The 14,800-nt window shown below is 59.3% G+C and overlaps 5 protein-coding genes across 5 annotated transcripts; 1 reads left to right on the top strand and 4 right to left on the bottom strand.

Moving 5' to 3' along the window:
* Positions 1–34: 34 nt before the first annotated feature.
* On the top strand, positions 35–2,386 carry DCS_03643 (bifunctional purine biosynthetic protein Ade1; the record flags this gene model as incomplete). The annotated part of the gene is made up of 1 exon (XM_040800960.1): positions 35–2,386. One exon carries the CDS (start codon positions 35–37, stop codon positions 2,384–2,386), a length of 2,352 nt encoding a protein of 783 aa, XP_040655993.1.
* A 785-nt stretch (positions 2,387–3,171) lies between these two features.
* Positions 3,172–4,876, bottom strand: DCS_03642 (uncharacterized protein; the record flags this gene model as incomplete). The annotated part of the gene is made up of 6 exons (XM_040800959.1): positions 3,172–3,306; positions 3,399–3,484; positions 3,550–3,939; positions 4,020–4,168; positions 4,249–4,283; positions 4,865–4,876. 6 exons carry the CDS (start codon positions 4,874–4,876, stop codon positions 3,172–3,174), a joined length of 807 nt encoding a protein of 268 aa, XP_040655992.1.
* A 1,519-nt stretch (positions 4,877–6,395) lies between these two features.
* Positions 6,396–7,401, bottom strand: DCS_03641 (uncharacterized protein; the record flags this gene model as incomplete). Its single annotated transcript, XM_040800958.1, has 4 exons — positions 6,396–6,484; positions 6,547–6,675; positions 6,775–7,195; positions 7,309–7,401. 4 exons carry the CDS (start codon positions 7,399–7,401, stop codon positions 6,396–6,398), a joined length of 732 nt encoding a protein of 243 aa, XP_040655991.1.
* Positions 7,402–9,198: 1,797 nt separating this feature from the next.
* DCS_03640 (uncharacterized protein) lies at positions 9,199–11,154 on the bottom strand (the record flags this gene model as incomplete). The annotated part of the gene is made up of 1 exon (XM_040800957.1): positions 9,199–11,154. One exon carries the CDS (start codon positions 11,152–11,154, stop codon positions 9,199–9,201), a length of 1,956 nt encoding a protein of 651 aa, XP_040655990.1.
* Positions 11,155–13,704: 2,550 nt separating this feature from the next.
* On the bottom strand, positions 13,705–14,657 carry DCS_03639 (phosducin-like protein; the record flags this gene model as incomplete). The annotated part of the gene is made up of 2 exons (XM_040800956.1): positions 13,705–13,953; positions 14,028–14,657. The coding sequence occupies 2 exons, from the start codon at positions 14,655–14,657 to the stop codon at positions 13,705–13,707; spliced, it is 879 nt and encodes a 292-aa protein (XP_040655989.1).
* Positions 14,658–14,800: the final 143 nt, after the last annotated feature.

Here is a 14,800-nt window from a genome sequence, read left to right as displayed (position 1 = left end):
CTGGCCATCCTGACCCTCGGAGCCGAAGCCAATCATGGCCGACGTCCGCATCCTCCTCATCGGCAACGGAGGCCGTGAGCACGCTCTGGCCTGGAAATTGAGCCAGTCAGCACGAGTCGACTCCATCTTTGCCGTCCCCGGAAATGGTGGAACGGCGACCCTCCCCAAGGTGACCAACGTCACTTCCGTTTCCGCCCAGGACTTCCCCGGGCTCGTCCAGTTTGCCGTGTCGAATGGCGTCAACCTGGTGGTGCCCGGACCCGAGGCGCCGCTCGTCGACGGCATCGAGGCCTTCTTCAGAAAGGCCGGCATTCCCTGCTTTGGCCCCTCCAAGGAGGCGGCCCGTCTCGAGGGTAGCAAGACGTACTCGAAGGATTTCATGAACAAGTACAACATTCCGACGGCCGCCTTCGGGAACTTTTCCGACTACGACGAGGCCGTCCGCTACCTCGACGGCGTCGACCATGACGTCGTCGTCAAAGCCTCCGGCCTCGCCGCCGGAAAGGGCGTCATCCTCCCGCGGACGAAGGAGGAGGCCAAGCTTGGCCTGAAGCAGCTCATGGTGGAGAAGGAGTTTGGCGCCGCCGGCGACGAGGTCGTCATCGAGGAGCTCCTCCTCGGTGACGAGCTGAGCGTCCTCACCTTCTGCGACGGCTACACTTTCAAGTCACTACCCCTCGCCCAGGACCACAAGCGCATCTTCGACGGAGACCAGGGCCCCAACACGGGCGGCATGGGTTGCTACGCGCCCACCAACATCGCCACCGAGGAGCTGGTCGAGAGGATCGACCGAGAGATTCTCGGCCCTACCATCTCCGGCATGCGCCGGGAGAAGCAGCCCTTCCGCGGCGTCCTCTTCACCGGCCTCATGATCACGAGCTCGGGCCCCAAGGTGCTCGAGTACAACGTGCGGTTCGGCGACCCCGAGACCCAGACGGTGCTGCCGCTGCTGTCTGCGGACACGGATCTGGCCGAAATCATGCTCGCGTGCGCCCATGGGTACCTCGACAACCTGGATCTCAAGGTGGAGAACAAGTTCAGTGCGACGGTCGTCATCGCCGCTGGAGGGTACCCCGGCTCCTACGCCAAGGGCACGCCGATGCACGTCCAGCCGCCCAAGCCTGGCACCGCCGTCTTTCATGCCGGCACCACCCTGGACGGGGATCGGTTGAAGACATCGGGAGGCCGCGTCATCGCCGTCAACTCGGTCGGCGACTCGCTCAAGGCTGCCGTCGACGGCGCCTACGACGCCCTGTCCTCCAACATCATCACCTTTGACGGCATGTTCTTCCGAAAGGACATTGCCCACCGTGCGTTCCGCGACCAGACCAAGGAGAGCATGACGTATGCGCAGGCGGGCGTGGACATCCAAGCGGGCAACGACTTTGTCGAGAAGATCAAGACGGCCGTCGCCAGCACCAAGCGCCCCGGTGCCGACGCCGAGATCGGTGGCTTTGGCGGCGAGCTTGACCTCTCCCGGTGCGGATACGCGGCCGCCCCGATCCTCGTCGGTGCCATCGATGGTGTCGGAACGAAGCTCATGATCGCGCAGTCGATGAGGAAGCACGACACGGTCGGCATCGACTTGGTGGCGATGAACGTCAACGACCTCATCGTCCAGGGCGCCACCCCGCTCATGTTCCTCGACTACTACGGTTGCAGCAAGCTGGACCTCCCATCCGCCGCCTCCTTCGTCGAGGGCGTTGCCGATGGCTGCCGGCAAGCAGGGTGCGCCTTGGTCGGCGGAGAGACGGCGGAGATGCCGGGCATGTATCAGGGGGAAGACTACGACGCGGCCGGCTGCGCTGTCGGTGCGGTGACGCCTTCGCTCAGGCTACCCCGGAAGGAGGCCATGGTCGAGGGCGACGTCCTCCTGGGCCTGGCGTCCCACGGCGTCCACTCCAACGGTTTCTCGCTCGTGAGGAGGGTTGTGCAGAGTGCGGGCCTGCAGTACGAGTCTCGGGCGCCCTGGGACGAGTCCAAGACGGTGGGCGAATCGCTCCTGACCCCGACCCGGATCTACGTCAAGAGCCTTCTACCTGTTCTGGATCAGGTCAAGGGCCTCGCCCACATCACGGGCGGCGGTCTTCTCGAGAACGTGCCGCGGATGCTACCCGACACCCTCGCGGCCGAGATTGAGTTTGGCACGTGGGAGGTTCCTCCGGTCTTCCAATGGCTCAAGACGAACGGCAACGTTGCGCCGGCAGAAATGTGCCGCACCTTCAACTCGGGCATCGGAATGGTCATCGCCGTCGACGCGGCCAAGGCCAATGCTGTGACGCGGGCGCTCGAGACATCGGAGAAGGTGTTCCGGCTGGGTCGGCTGGTCCAGCGTAGTCAGGGGCAGGCCGGCTGCAGCATCCAAAAGCTGGATTCCTGGGCGTAGTAGGGCGGGTGGTACCGTCGTCAGATATCAAGTTGCTTCAAGCGTATGGAACTCGGGTAGATGGATATACAATACAACATGGACGAACAGTTGTTGCGGCACCATGCGCCTTGTTCACGTGTCGCGAAGTTGTAACAGCGCCATCTTTCCTAACCAGGACGTTATTCAATGCAAAGTCAATACGGACCTGACGTCTCTTGCGCAAATAGGGGGGGGGGGAGGGCTGGTTGCTTCATAGAGTACCCTTGTCGTAGCTGGTGCAGGGGATCAAATGGGACTCAATGTGCACGAGGTACAAGGTGCCGCCGCGGCACCAAGAGAGTCGGCTCTGGATATGGTAGATGCCTGGCATGTCGACGTGTCCAGGCAACAGGACGAGCAGTGCATGTAGCTCGAGGCCTGCGCCGTAGCAGAGCTTTGCCGCCTCATCTGGACACAAATCCAGGACGGAACAGTTTCCAGGCGTCCAGGGCGAGGGTGCCCACCTTTCATCACTCGTTTCCGTACTTCATACAGCACGGCTTGCATTCCAGGCACAGCCGATGCGTCGGCTCGAGGCGACTGCGTCGTCCTCGTTGATCAATAGGCCCTCGTGATCAAGGCACCTCTTCTTGCAGATGACGGCGTTCTATCAAGGGGTGGAAAGGAAGATAGTTCTATTTGCCATTTCTCGAGTCCTACGACGTGGTTGTGCAAGAAATTAAAGGCCATTCATTCCCCTTCCCCAGCTCTTTATCAAAACACGAGCACTGTCAATGCCCAAGAACGGGCCCGGCCTCATTACCTTAACTCCTTCCGGTGTTCTCGTTGTCGACCCTTCCTGCTCGGGCTGCTCGGGGCGGCTCCTTCACGGACTGCGGCTGCAGAGTCTCGATGCTCGAGACGTCTCCAGTCCCAGTCCTAGTCCGGCGAGGCAAAGGCTTGGGCGGTCAACTTACGAGACCCTTCTTGGACTGGGCGGAGAGGACGGACGGTCAGCTGATGCGAGAGGCTCCGGCGCGGCTCAACTCACAAGGTGCTCCCAGAGTTTGGTCGTGAGTTGATCTGGCATCGTGTACAGGTCGATGGAGAACTCGCCAGCTTCACCGAGGTTGTCAACTATTAGCCAACGATGCATCAATGAGAGAGCAGGTGCCGGCGTTCCAAAGAAGGAGGGCACGAACCTTCGACATCGCTCCTGATGTACGTGTCCGGTCCCTTGTTCTCGTTGATGAGCTGTATGACGCGCAGCAGGTCCTCCTCCTCGAGCTTCTCGAGCGCCTCGGCAATCTTTTCGTAGTCATGCTTCTGCGTCCCCTTTTTCGTCGCCAGACCCTTCTTTTTGGGGCGATCCTCGTCCGTCGGCAGCGGTCCCGTCTCGCGCAACCTCTCCTGCAACGCTTGGGAGGGGTTCTTGAAGGTGACGGTATGCGTCACCTCGTACTTCTCCAGCTGGAAGTTGAGATCGTGGATGATGGGCGCCAGCTTCGTCTTCTCCGTCGTGAAACACTCGACGGTAATCTCAAACTCTCCCCAGCCCTCGTTGGTGCAAGTGAAGGGGGGCTTGGTGAAGGCTGGCGGTACACGACGAGGTCAGCGAGCGAAGGTGACCGGAGGTGGCGCCAACGGTCCCGAGGACAAGGATTGAACTCACTCTGGACGGGGTTGGCAAATGTCGGATGCAGATGGTAGACGACCTTGGTGAAGACGTCGGCAGGTCGCTCGTTGCCATCCTCGTCCAGCAGCTGCAACCGCAGGCTCCATTCTCGCATTGGAAACTCCTCGACCGGTGAGGGCTTGTCGCTACGCAAGGTCACCGTCAGCATCATCGACCGCACGTTGGGCAGCACCGGGCAGGCAGGGCTGGGGGTGGGTTGGCGTACATCGGATGCTGGTCCGTAACGACCTTGACTTTGCGCTGGACGGACGTGTTAGTCCTCAATATCACCTTCGTCCGCCCTCGGGTCATAGGAGCCATGACAGAAGATGGGACGGGACGGAGACGGGCGGGTGCGTGGTGCGTAACGAGCAGGATCGAGAAATTGCTCCCAGAAGCGAGAGCTGGTTGTGGCCGAGGAATGGCAGACGGAAAGGCAGCGAGCTGGCGCTGAGGCAAGGTAACGAAGGACGGGGATGGCGACGGGGACGGGGACGGGGTCGGGGACGGAACTGCAACGAAAGCGGCAACAGGGACAGGGACGAGAAACAGATGCGTCCATGGCACGGCGGCGAGGCGGCCACGGCAGCAACTGAAGCAACTCCCGGCTGCGAAGCCAAGGTTCTCCAGGCTGCCTGCTGTCCATGGCAGCAGCAACGGCAAAAGGGTAAACAGCGACGGCAACTCGACCGGCACGGCAACCAGAGCCGCGACCGCCGGCGAGGTGAGCAGGTCGTCGGTCGTTCGTGTTTTCGTTCGCTCGGCAACGGCCAAATGCACCGAATGCACAGAAAATGCAGCGCGCGGCAGAGCAGACGCGTAGGGCGGCGACTTTGACGTACCTCGACCAACATGGTGATGATGGCTCCCGTATTTATCTCCCTTCTCTTCCCGGCTCGTATCCAAGTGTTGAGGCTCGTCTATTCGTTTCGATTGTCCCACGTTACTCGTCCAGCTACCACGGCTCTCTCTTTCTTTGTCTCTGTCTCTCTGCACGCTCTTTTCGACGGTAGAGAAAATTCCACACGGTTGCGATTCGATGCAAACAAGGGATGCGCAGGATGACCACCAAGGCAAAGGGATGCACGTAGACCGTTTGTCAATCGATTTCTGGAAAATGCCCGAATCTAGCAAGCGAGGGGCGATGGCGATCGGATGGCGACCGAAGTGCCTTGAGCACGACGAGTCGGACGGAGCTGGTCGTTGGCTTGGTGATATGTCGAGAGATGGACGTGCGCAGGCTGTTCAGAGGCTGAAAGGCTGCAATGTTAGCGTCCACCACTTGTGCGGTCAAGACCTTGGGTACTAGTTCGTATTCTACACCACCACCCACCACCATTACCACCGCTACCACCGCTACCACCATTACCACAACTACCACTATTACCACCACTACCACTATTACCACCACTACCACTATTACCACCACTACCACTATTACCACCACTACCACCATTACCACCACTACCACTATTACCACCATTACCACCACTACCACCACCACCACTATTACCACAACTACCGCCATTACCACCACTACCACTATTACCACCACTACCACCATTACCACCATTACCACCACTACCACTATTACCACCACCACCACTATTACCACCACCACCGCTACCACCAACACCAGTACCGCCACCATACCGTGCTGCGGAGGACAGACACACCACACACAAAATCACCACCCAACCAACTCGTCTCCCCCACGATGGACGAAAAAGTCCCACCTGCCATCCATCAATCCACGTTCACGCCATCGCCTCAACAGTTTCCACAACCAAGTACGGAGTACCTTGTCACCCATGACATGTCTTGTTCAACGTCATCGCCCACGGAGCCTGGGCTGGCGTCGCGGGTTCGCTCCCCTTCCGTGCCTGTTGGCTGACGCGTGCTTCATTCTTCATTCACCAGCGCCATCTCTCCATTGGACCTGACGAGAACGAGCTCAATTCACTCACGAGACCACATCTCCGTGCCCGGAGGGCCGAGGACGGACAAGACGAATCACCAGTTGCGTCATTGGGCGCCACGCAAGACGCAGCGTCGCTTCCTCATTTTTTTTTCCTCTTCCGCTGTTTTCTGATTACGGGTGTTGTGGCTCTATGCTCTCATATGCTATATTCTCCACGCCGCGCACGATTTTCGTCATCCTGTCCCAGCCGTCGCTCCACCAGGGCGGATCGGTTGCGTGTAAGTTGTGATGGGAATTTTCTATTGATCGGGGACTGCACACATCGCTGCAGCGACGCTGAAGGTTGATGTGGCCATGAAAAGGGGAAGGGGGAAGGGGAAATGGGGAGGGGGGTGGCTCGGTTCGACGGCACCGAGCTGCTGCTCTGCCGACGTCGACGGCTCCGAGGTCGCCTAGGAAGAAGGCTCCTCGGATGTCTTCTTGAAGATTGCCTCGTTGTCCTTCTGGGCCTTCATGAAGGCATCCTTGAACAGGTTGGCGTCTGCAGCGAACGTGTCAGTCTCGTGCGCACCGCGTGCCGCCGTTCCGTGAACGTCAACTCACTCTCCGAGTTGGCAAAGCGGATGGCCAGGGTGACCGCCTCGGGTTCGCCCTCGCTGACATCGGCGGCCGCATTCCACACCCAGCTTCGGTCGGATCCAACGTTGGGAGAAAGCTTCATCTCGGGAACGACTGGAGGAGGCGTTGGCGTCAGCAATCTCGCAACCGCACTCCGCCTCGATCCCCGGGGGAGGGGGAAGGCAAAGAATGGTCATGGTCACGGCTGCTCACTGTAATGGTTGGCGCAGACCTTGAGCGTCTTGTCCCGGCGCATGACAAGTCTCGTCTTGCCGTTTTCCTTGTGCTTCAGCAGCCGAACGTCGCCGGTTCCACGCTCTTTCCACTCGCTGCTCTCCTTGATGAACTTGAAGAGCTTGGCGCGCATCTTGAACTCCTGCGACTCCAACTCCTCGTTGGTCTTTGTCTCCACCTTCTCCGTCAGCTTGATGACGGGCTCAAAGTGCACGTCTTCGCTCTCGGGCGCCTCATCCTCCTCGCCCTTGGCCGCCTCGCGCTGGGCCTTTGCACTGCCCGACACATCTCCGCGCTCCTCCTCCTCCTTCTTCTCCTTCTTGGCGCCGCCGCCGAACATGGAGAAGACGGCGGAGGAGGTCACGGGCTTCGACTCATCCGCGGAGGCGGCGGCAGGAGCCTACGAACAGCACCACGTCAGCCCGACGACGGTTCTCAAACTCCCAGCCGAGAATGTCACGCTCGGCCGTCCATCTTCGCCAGGAGGAACGGAAAGCGGTGTGGGCGGCGTACCTTGGTCTCCGTCGGCTTGGTCTCTGTCGGCTTGGTCTCCGTGGCCGCCTTGGTCTCGTCGACCTTGGGCTCGGTGTTGTCGGTGGAAGACATGCTGTTGGTTTGCGCGTGTCGCTGTTGGCTTTCCTCGCGGTCTGGGTTGAGAAGGAGGGAAAACCCCCACCGGTCAGCGTCGCGACCCAGCAGATTTAGATTTGTTATTGCAAAACCCCTCCAGCACCAGGAGCTTGCGGTTGCTCCACCACCGACCAGAAGGAGGGGGAGGGGCGTGCAAAGCTAGACAGGCCAACAGTTCACCTTGTGGGGCCACTCACATCGGCTATGTGCAATATTCTTCCGTCTTCTGAAGATGGACGTAGTACTGAAAGCACAAACTCCGTCGTCGAGGGGGCGAAGTTGTTGTTTCGGCAAAGGTACGAGTTGCTTGTTGCTGCTGCTACTGCAACGAAGGCAGTGTGTGGGGGGGGGGACCGAACGTGGTTGATTTTTGCCCCTCCTCTCAGGAGCCCGCCCCTGCTGGAGACTGGTCAAGAGCCATTTTGATTGGGGGTTCAGAGGCCGAAGCCCAAAATGTCTTGGTGGGGGCGAGTCAGTGACCAGAGGTTCCTCTGCACCGCCAGAGGAGCCGCAAGAGTAAGTACCAGTAATACTGCACAACCACAATTATGGTACTCGGTACGGAGTACACCGTACACCTAGTACACTACTTACAGTGGATAAGAATGTAAGTACAGGTACTGTACAGCTACGGAGTACAGTAGACAATGCCTGCCTGTAAATACGGAGTACTGTACTTACCAGCTACTGCACACGTACACTTACTTGCCTGCAAAATACTGTACTTGTACGTATAGTACGGAGTATAAGCTGTCACTACGGAGTAATATGAAGTAAGTAGTTGCACTTGCTTGTACCATGCCTTATTCATCGCAATCTACGGAGTACTCCGTAAGTAATTACAGTTAGGAGTACTCCGTACATTTACGGAACACGAGTAATACGGAGTAAGTACTTGCATACGAGCGATGTTGCTGACTAAGGGTACGATGTTCGTACTTACAGTACTTACAGTACTGTACTCCGTAACACTCTAGATGTACAGTATTACTCCGTACATACAGTACTGTAATAATACTATCCAACCCTCCCTCCTGCCAACCAGTCTTGCAGCCAATGATGGACAAGGATTGAAAGCAGTTACCGAGATCTTTGGTCTCGAGTCGGAGATTGAATCATCTCAACGCGCATGCGGCAGTACCATCCAAGGATCGGCCGGTCTCGTCTGCCTGTGCCTGGTGTTGTGTGACAACCGAGACGGTAGAAAGACATACCCTGCACTGGCACTGTCGGAATTTGTCGGCCAAACCCCCACGACTGCTTGTGGTTTGCGGGAGACACGCCCGTTGTCAAGGTTCGTCGAGCAATAACAGTTTCGCCTTTCCTTTGACTACGCCATGTGCATGCGTAGTTGTATGTGCTGCTCGGTCAACGCACCGCGCAATGACGTCAAAGTCCTGATACTCGTTCCACGGCAGGCAAATTACTGTACATGATGATCCGTCGTGGCAAAGCCAAGCCGGCAAGGGTTGAAGATAGTTATGACATGCTCGTTGTTTAAAAAAAAATAGTCTCGAAAGCAAGAGAGGAACAAGAAAAGAAGTAAGAGCGAGTGAAGGCGTAAAACAGAAACGAAACCCGACAACGGCACCGGCTCGAGCCGTGTTCATGCCATTCCACCAAGCCCAACAGGGCACAGAAGCACCGCGACAACCCTGGTCACCGACGTCGCATACCCCCTCGCTGCTGCTGCACCGTCACCTCGTGCCAGTGTGGCGTTTGGCGTCCGCATTCGCCACGAGCCTCGCACGAACCATGCCGTGGCAGTTGCCATCAAGATCGGGCGTCGACGTCGACGTCCTCCCGAGGTCGTCTGGCCCAACTCGCGGCCCTCGCAGCAGCGTGCTGGCTTGCCACAAACTCTCTGGCCTTGTGCTCGTAATCTTCATGCTCCTTCTCCCCACCCGTCGCTCGCAGCCACCACATCTTTGCCGACACCTGGGCTCCAAGGAGCCGAAGGCGGAGCCCTGCCTGAATGTCCTGCACCCTATGCAGATGCTCCCTCGCCTGTCGAGACGTCGTGCCGAGGCTCTCCGCCAAGTCTTCGGCGACACCCCTGATGCGACCGAGGACAGCGGCGTTGGCGTTCAAGAACGAACCCTGCGATGCCGCAACGCTGCCCCAGAGTCTCCCGAGCATGGTTTCGGAGGAGAAGACGACGTTGTTGGTGATGGTGTCGGACACGGCACCGAGCGACCGTCTCGCTCTCTTCAGACAGCGTCCGGCTTCCTCGGCCGCGGCAGGCACCAGGCCGGACAGATCTTGAGCCAAGTTTTTGGTCATCTGCAAGGCTTCCTCCACGACACCCCTGCCGAAGTGAACTTTAATCATCTTCTGGACCCTCGGGCGACACGTGGCGCGCACCGACAACTTGATGACGCCGTAGGCCTCCTTCTTGGCAAACTTGACGAGAATGCCGTCGCCGACGGGGGACAGGACCGCCTGAACTTGCTGGTCTCCCCTGGTAGCATCCACGACGAGGCAGTTCTTCGCAAGCCACGTTTGCTTGATGCTGCTGGGAACACGGATCAAGATGTCGGTTTGCGCGTGAGGCGTAAAGGTGAGGATGGGTCTCTTGGCACCGAAGAGCCCCTCGTCAGATTTGTTGTCACCCACGGGAATCAGCCCCATGCCGCCGGTCGTCGAGGAGGTGCTCGGGCGAGAGAGGGAGGACGGCGTGCTCGTCGCGATGACGACCGAGGTTGTCGTGGCGGTAATCGTCGTCGTCACCGTGGCCATCTCCGGCCTGGGGCCGTCAGCAGGGGGCGAGTATAGAATGGGGATGAGAATGGCCAGGGCGGTTGCGAGCAAAAGGCCCGGAAGGGTCGCCGATGTCGTGTTCGGCAAGCGATCTTTGAAGTGAGCCCAAATTCCCCCATCGTCGGCTAGCTTCGCGGCGAACTTTGCCCGAGCAGGATTCGTCTTCTTGCATCGCCCGCCGTGCCGAGGAGGCTCGGGCACCGACCGTCTCTCCAACAAAATGCTGCCATCGGGCGTAAGGGCGGGGCTCGATCTCGGTGGGAACTGAAAGGCCGCTGCGGATTCGGAACTGTCCGTATCTTGATGCTGATCCTCCAACGCGCTGCGGGCGGCCTCGACGCCCGCCGCCGCTGCACGTTTATTCGCCTCGGGCGTGGCGATGGAAGGCGTGCCGAGGCTGATCTGCGTGTACTCGAGGGACGATAGCGAAGGGAGGGCTTCGTCAGCCTCGGAGCCGTTTGACGATGCTTCGTGACGTGCGTCGTCACCTGGGGCGTTGACGACTCCTTCTTCAACCTCTCCATCCTTGCGCAAGTCCATCGTCGAGGCCGGGGGTAGCGTGTCGGCCTCGTCGGCGATCGAGTCATCGTCCTGCGTGTTCTCCGTGCCGGCGAGACTTTGCACGTCATCAGGGCGCTGGAAGTCAAGAGAATCGACGGACTCGTCCATGGACCCAGCGTAGTTGTCGTCGGGCGATTCGCCGTCAGTGCCGTTGATGAGCTCGTAGGCGGAGTCGGCGAGGCCCGTCTCCTCGACAGTCGCGGCGAGACGCATGACGTCGGGGTTGCTGCTGGAAACCCAGTTGGCGAGACGGCGGTTTCCCTGCGGGCGAGGGAATCGAAGGGACGGCTCGGAGCTGGAGAGTGCCGCTGCCGACGCAGCTGGCTCAGGGGGTGTAAGTCGGCTGGACTGGGTGAGGCGGCGGTTCGCGGGCGGCGGCGTGGAAGAAGTCGGAATCTGCTCCTCCATGACGAAGCATCAGCGGGTCAAGCCCTCGAAGATCCTGCAGGAGGGCTGCTGCCTGGGCTACCATGGAGCAGGTCGAGGGGGAAGCCGAACGAGCAGGTGGTGTTGGGCTCCTTGGTGGGGGGTGCGGTGTGAACGGCGGGCAGAAGAGGGGCCGTGAGGCGGCAGAACAGCGAACGAGGGGGGGGGCTCGGTGAAGGAGGAGTTGGCGGGTGGTGAAGGCTGGCGGCGAAGACGGAAGAGACGACGGGGAACTAACCACCATGTAAGAGAAGCGTTGACGAAGCAGAAGGGTGAGGGAGGCAAGCGAATGTCATTCGAATATACTCGTACGCCGTGGCCTGGTTACGGTCGAGATGCACGACTGGCGCTGACTCGTCGACAGGCGTACAGTAGGTAGATGGAGGTGGGGTAGCAACGTCAGCACGCCTCGGGTGGTGGTGACCTTGGGTCGGGCACGAGCATCGAGGATCAGACTGTGCTGGAGAGAAGGCAGTGCTGGCGGTCCGCTGGCACCGTGGTGTACTGTTGCGTTGGTGAGGGAAGAGGGGATCGTCGCGCAAGACGACGACGAGGGAACGAGGATGTGGTCCTGATGGAAGGGTGGACAGGTGGTTGCGTGCCGTACTTGGCGGGATGAAGGGAACGCAGGACATTGGCGAGATGGGTGGGTGGGAACCGACATGCTAGTGATGGGTGCCTACAGTGCAAGGTTATGGGTGAAGCAAGTGCTCGGGTGGCGAGGGTGAAGGCAAGGCATGGCATCAGCGCGGGTGCCTGGCCACAGCGGCCACCAGTACCTGCTACGTAGGTACCTACGATCTACGGCGACGGGAGCAATACCTAGTACGCATCCGACGGGAAGAATAGTAATTACCTACCAAAGTTTGCAACCCAAGTGCCTCCCAGCAGGATGAGGCCTAACTTGGTATGTTGTACGGAGTACGTCTCCGCCACTTGCCATCCGTCTCCCTTGGCAGTTTGGCGGGTTAGCAGGAAATAGAATTGGCTCAGGCAGTAGAGGCAGGCAGTGAGCGAGCGTGATTGGCACCGCCGTCGCATGCAAGTAGTGGCAGCACCTGGCGCTCTTGTCACCATCCAGAGCGCTGCAGCAACCGTTGGCGAGAAGAGGTTCGATGAGGGGCGGCGAGGCAGATGAGAGGTACCAGCACAAGTACCTACCTTGGTCATCTACAAGTACAGTACAGTACATACCTACAGCACTCTCCACTCCCTGCTCGCCATACGTATGATGTGGTTGAACTTGCAGTGAATTTCTAGTTGGCGAGCACTCATGGGGATGAATACCACCTTCCAGGCCGTGACAAAGCAATGTGCACGAGGGCATGGAGGTTGCTATTTACGTACACGTACATTTACTTCTGCCGCTGCTGGTGACATGGCCCTGGCACATGCGTGTGGGCGGTGGATCGGTGACAACCAAAAGCTTGTAAGCTAGTGACGCTGAAAGCAGGCTTGGAGGGTGCAAGATGCGATCTATCTGCTGCTAGTCTCTGGATTCGACAGATTCACGCCCCGAGCGTGGTGACACGTTACTTGATGACTGCCGCAAAGTTTAGCACACTGATGAGAGCACTTGGAAGCACCAGCACCAGCACCAACAGAAGTCTCTGCAATGTACGGAGTAAGGAGTACCAAGTACTTACTGTACATCAGGTATCGCCAGGTAAATACGGAGTTCTAGGCTACTAGTACCTACTAAGGTTACGTAGGTGTACAATACTTGACGTACTTAGTAAGTGCTCGTCCATGTACGGAGTACGGAGTACTTGCTCGGCATTACAATTTACCCCTACACCTGTGGTATCGTGTACTTACATGTACTCCCTACCCCGTGTGAGCACTCTACTAGGTACGGGCAGTCGGCATCACGCTCTGCTGACGTGTAATTCCGGGCGACTGAACATCAGGAGACGAAAAGGAATGAAATACGCAGAGAATGCATAGAAGCCAAACGATGTCGGCGATGGACAATAATTTTCGCATGTCTCTATTCGTATTCTTTCATCGACTTTTTGCGCACCCAGACGCATGCTAGAATCCCTCCATGCGTCATGCCAATTAACACTCGTGGCAAATCCAAACTCCGAAGCAAATGGGCGTACACAATGTACACGATGCAATGCGCGCACGAACTGGTGGAACACCGAAAATTGCAGCTGCAGGAAGACACAGGCCGGCAATAAATAACAGAAGCCAAGAAAACAGACCAAAAAAATCCGATGCGACGGCTGCCGGGTCGTCGTCAGCCCGGGGCAGGCAAGATATTCACACAAAATCATCATTGACATCCCAGATGCCCCTCCCCCCCCTCGCCGCCCTCCCTTTCGGCGTCGCCGCGATCCGGCCATGGTGGTCCAGGCAAGGCGCAGCCGGAGGGCGAAGGAGGCGGAAATGCCACCTCGCTTTCCGCGAGGGTGGCGATGACGGGGAGAGCGGAGAGCGGACCGGCGCGGAGGAAACGATGCCGGTCGGGGGGTAGGGTAGGGTAGGGTCGGGGGATGAGAGCAAGGCTGCGGCGGCCGAGGAGGGCTACAGGACTTTGTGCTGGCGCAGGATCTTGGCGAGCGCGTCGCTGCCGAAAGTGTCGTCGTTGGGCATCATCTCGATGATGCCCGTCAGGTTGGCGAAGAGGTCTCCCTGGTTTTGGTAGGCCAGCAGGGACGGCACGGCGGCGGGGTCGAACTCGATGTCGTCGTAGTGAACCTTGACGAAATGAATGGTCGGGTGGTCCCTGACGAGCGGCAGGATGGCTTCCTCGATGGAAGCCGAGACGGCGCACTGTCGTCGGCCGACGGTCAGCGCGGGCCCCGAGGACTCGACGGCGGGGGATCCCGAGGGCGGGGGTTGCTCACCTCGTTGTCGTGGACGAAGACGACGACCTTTGCCTCGCGGTGCACCTTTTCGATGGCGTCCAGATAGCCCATGGCGTCCACCTCGTCCAGCCGGCCGTACACGCGCACGCTCGGGCTCGTCCGCCTGTTGCGCACGCCCGAGGTGGAGCTGCTCTCCAGCTCCCGCCTCCGGCTCTCCCGCCACTGCTGCAGGAAGGATTCCTCGTCCGAGTGGTTGGCGGCGCCCTGCGCGTCGTCATCCGTCTCGCTGTCGCTCCTGGCTCCGTTGCTCGCCGCGCCGCCGAAGATGGTCTTCCGAGCGGACCGGGCACGGTCTATCCATTTCATCTGGCGCGCCGCCTGGAAGGATCGGGCGTCGGCGATGACTCCCTTGACCCCCGTCGTGCGGCCGCTGTCGAAGGAGGCCGGGGGAAGCTTGAGCTCCGCCGCGCCGGTGGGAACGCGCATGGCGGCGTCGATCTGGGCCCTCTGATGGTACGTCTCCTCGTCGATGTCGTCGTTGCGCCGCCGCTGCTGCTGGTCTCTGTCACTGGCACTGGCGTCGTCGCGATCTTCGGGATGCAGCTTCGAGCGCGCTGCGTTTCTGCTCACGAGATTGTTAAATTCGTCTTGGGCGGCGGTGGAAGCCATGGCGGGTTATATGCGATGGCAGGAAGCAAGAGATAACAATTAAAGATCAAACAACCACGACGGGGCGGGGGGTTGCACAATGCGGGATGCGCCTTTGTAGCAGGTATTAGCCGGCAAGCCGTTCGTGCGAGTCGGACGGTGTT

This window comes from Drechmeria coniospora, chromosome 02 (assembly GCF_001625195.1).
Source record: "Drechmeria coniospora strain ARSEF 6962 chromosome 02, whole genome shotgun sequence".
Lineage (NCBI taxonomy): Eukaryota > Fungi > Ascomycota > Sordariomycetes > Hypocreales > Ophiocordycipitaceae > Drechmeria > Drechmeria coniospora.
The sequence above is the reverse complement of the archived record's forward strand: the minus strand, read 5'-3'. Positions and strand labels throughout refer to the sequence as shown.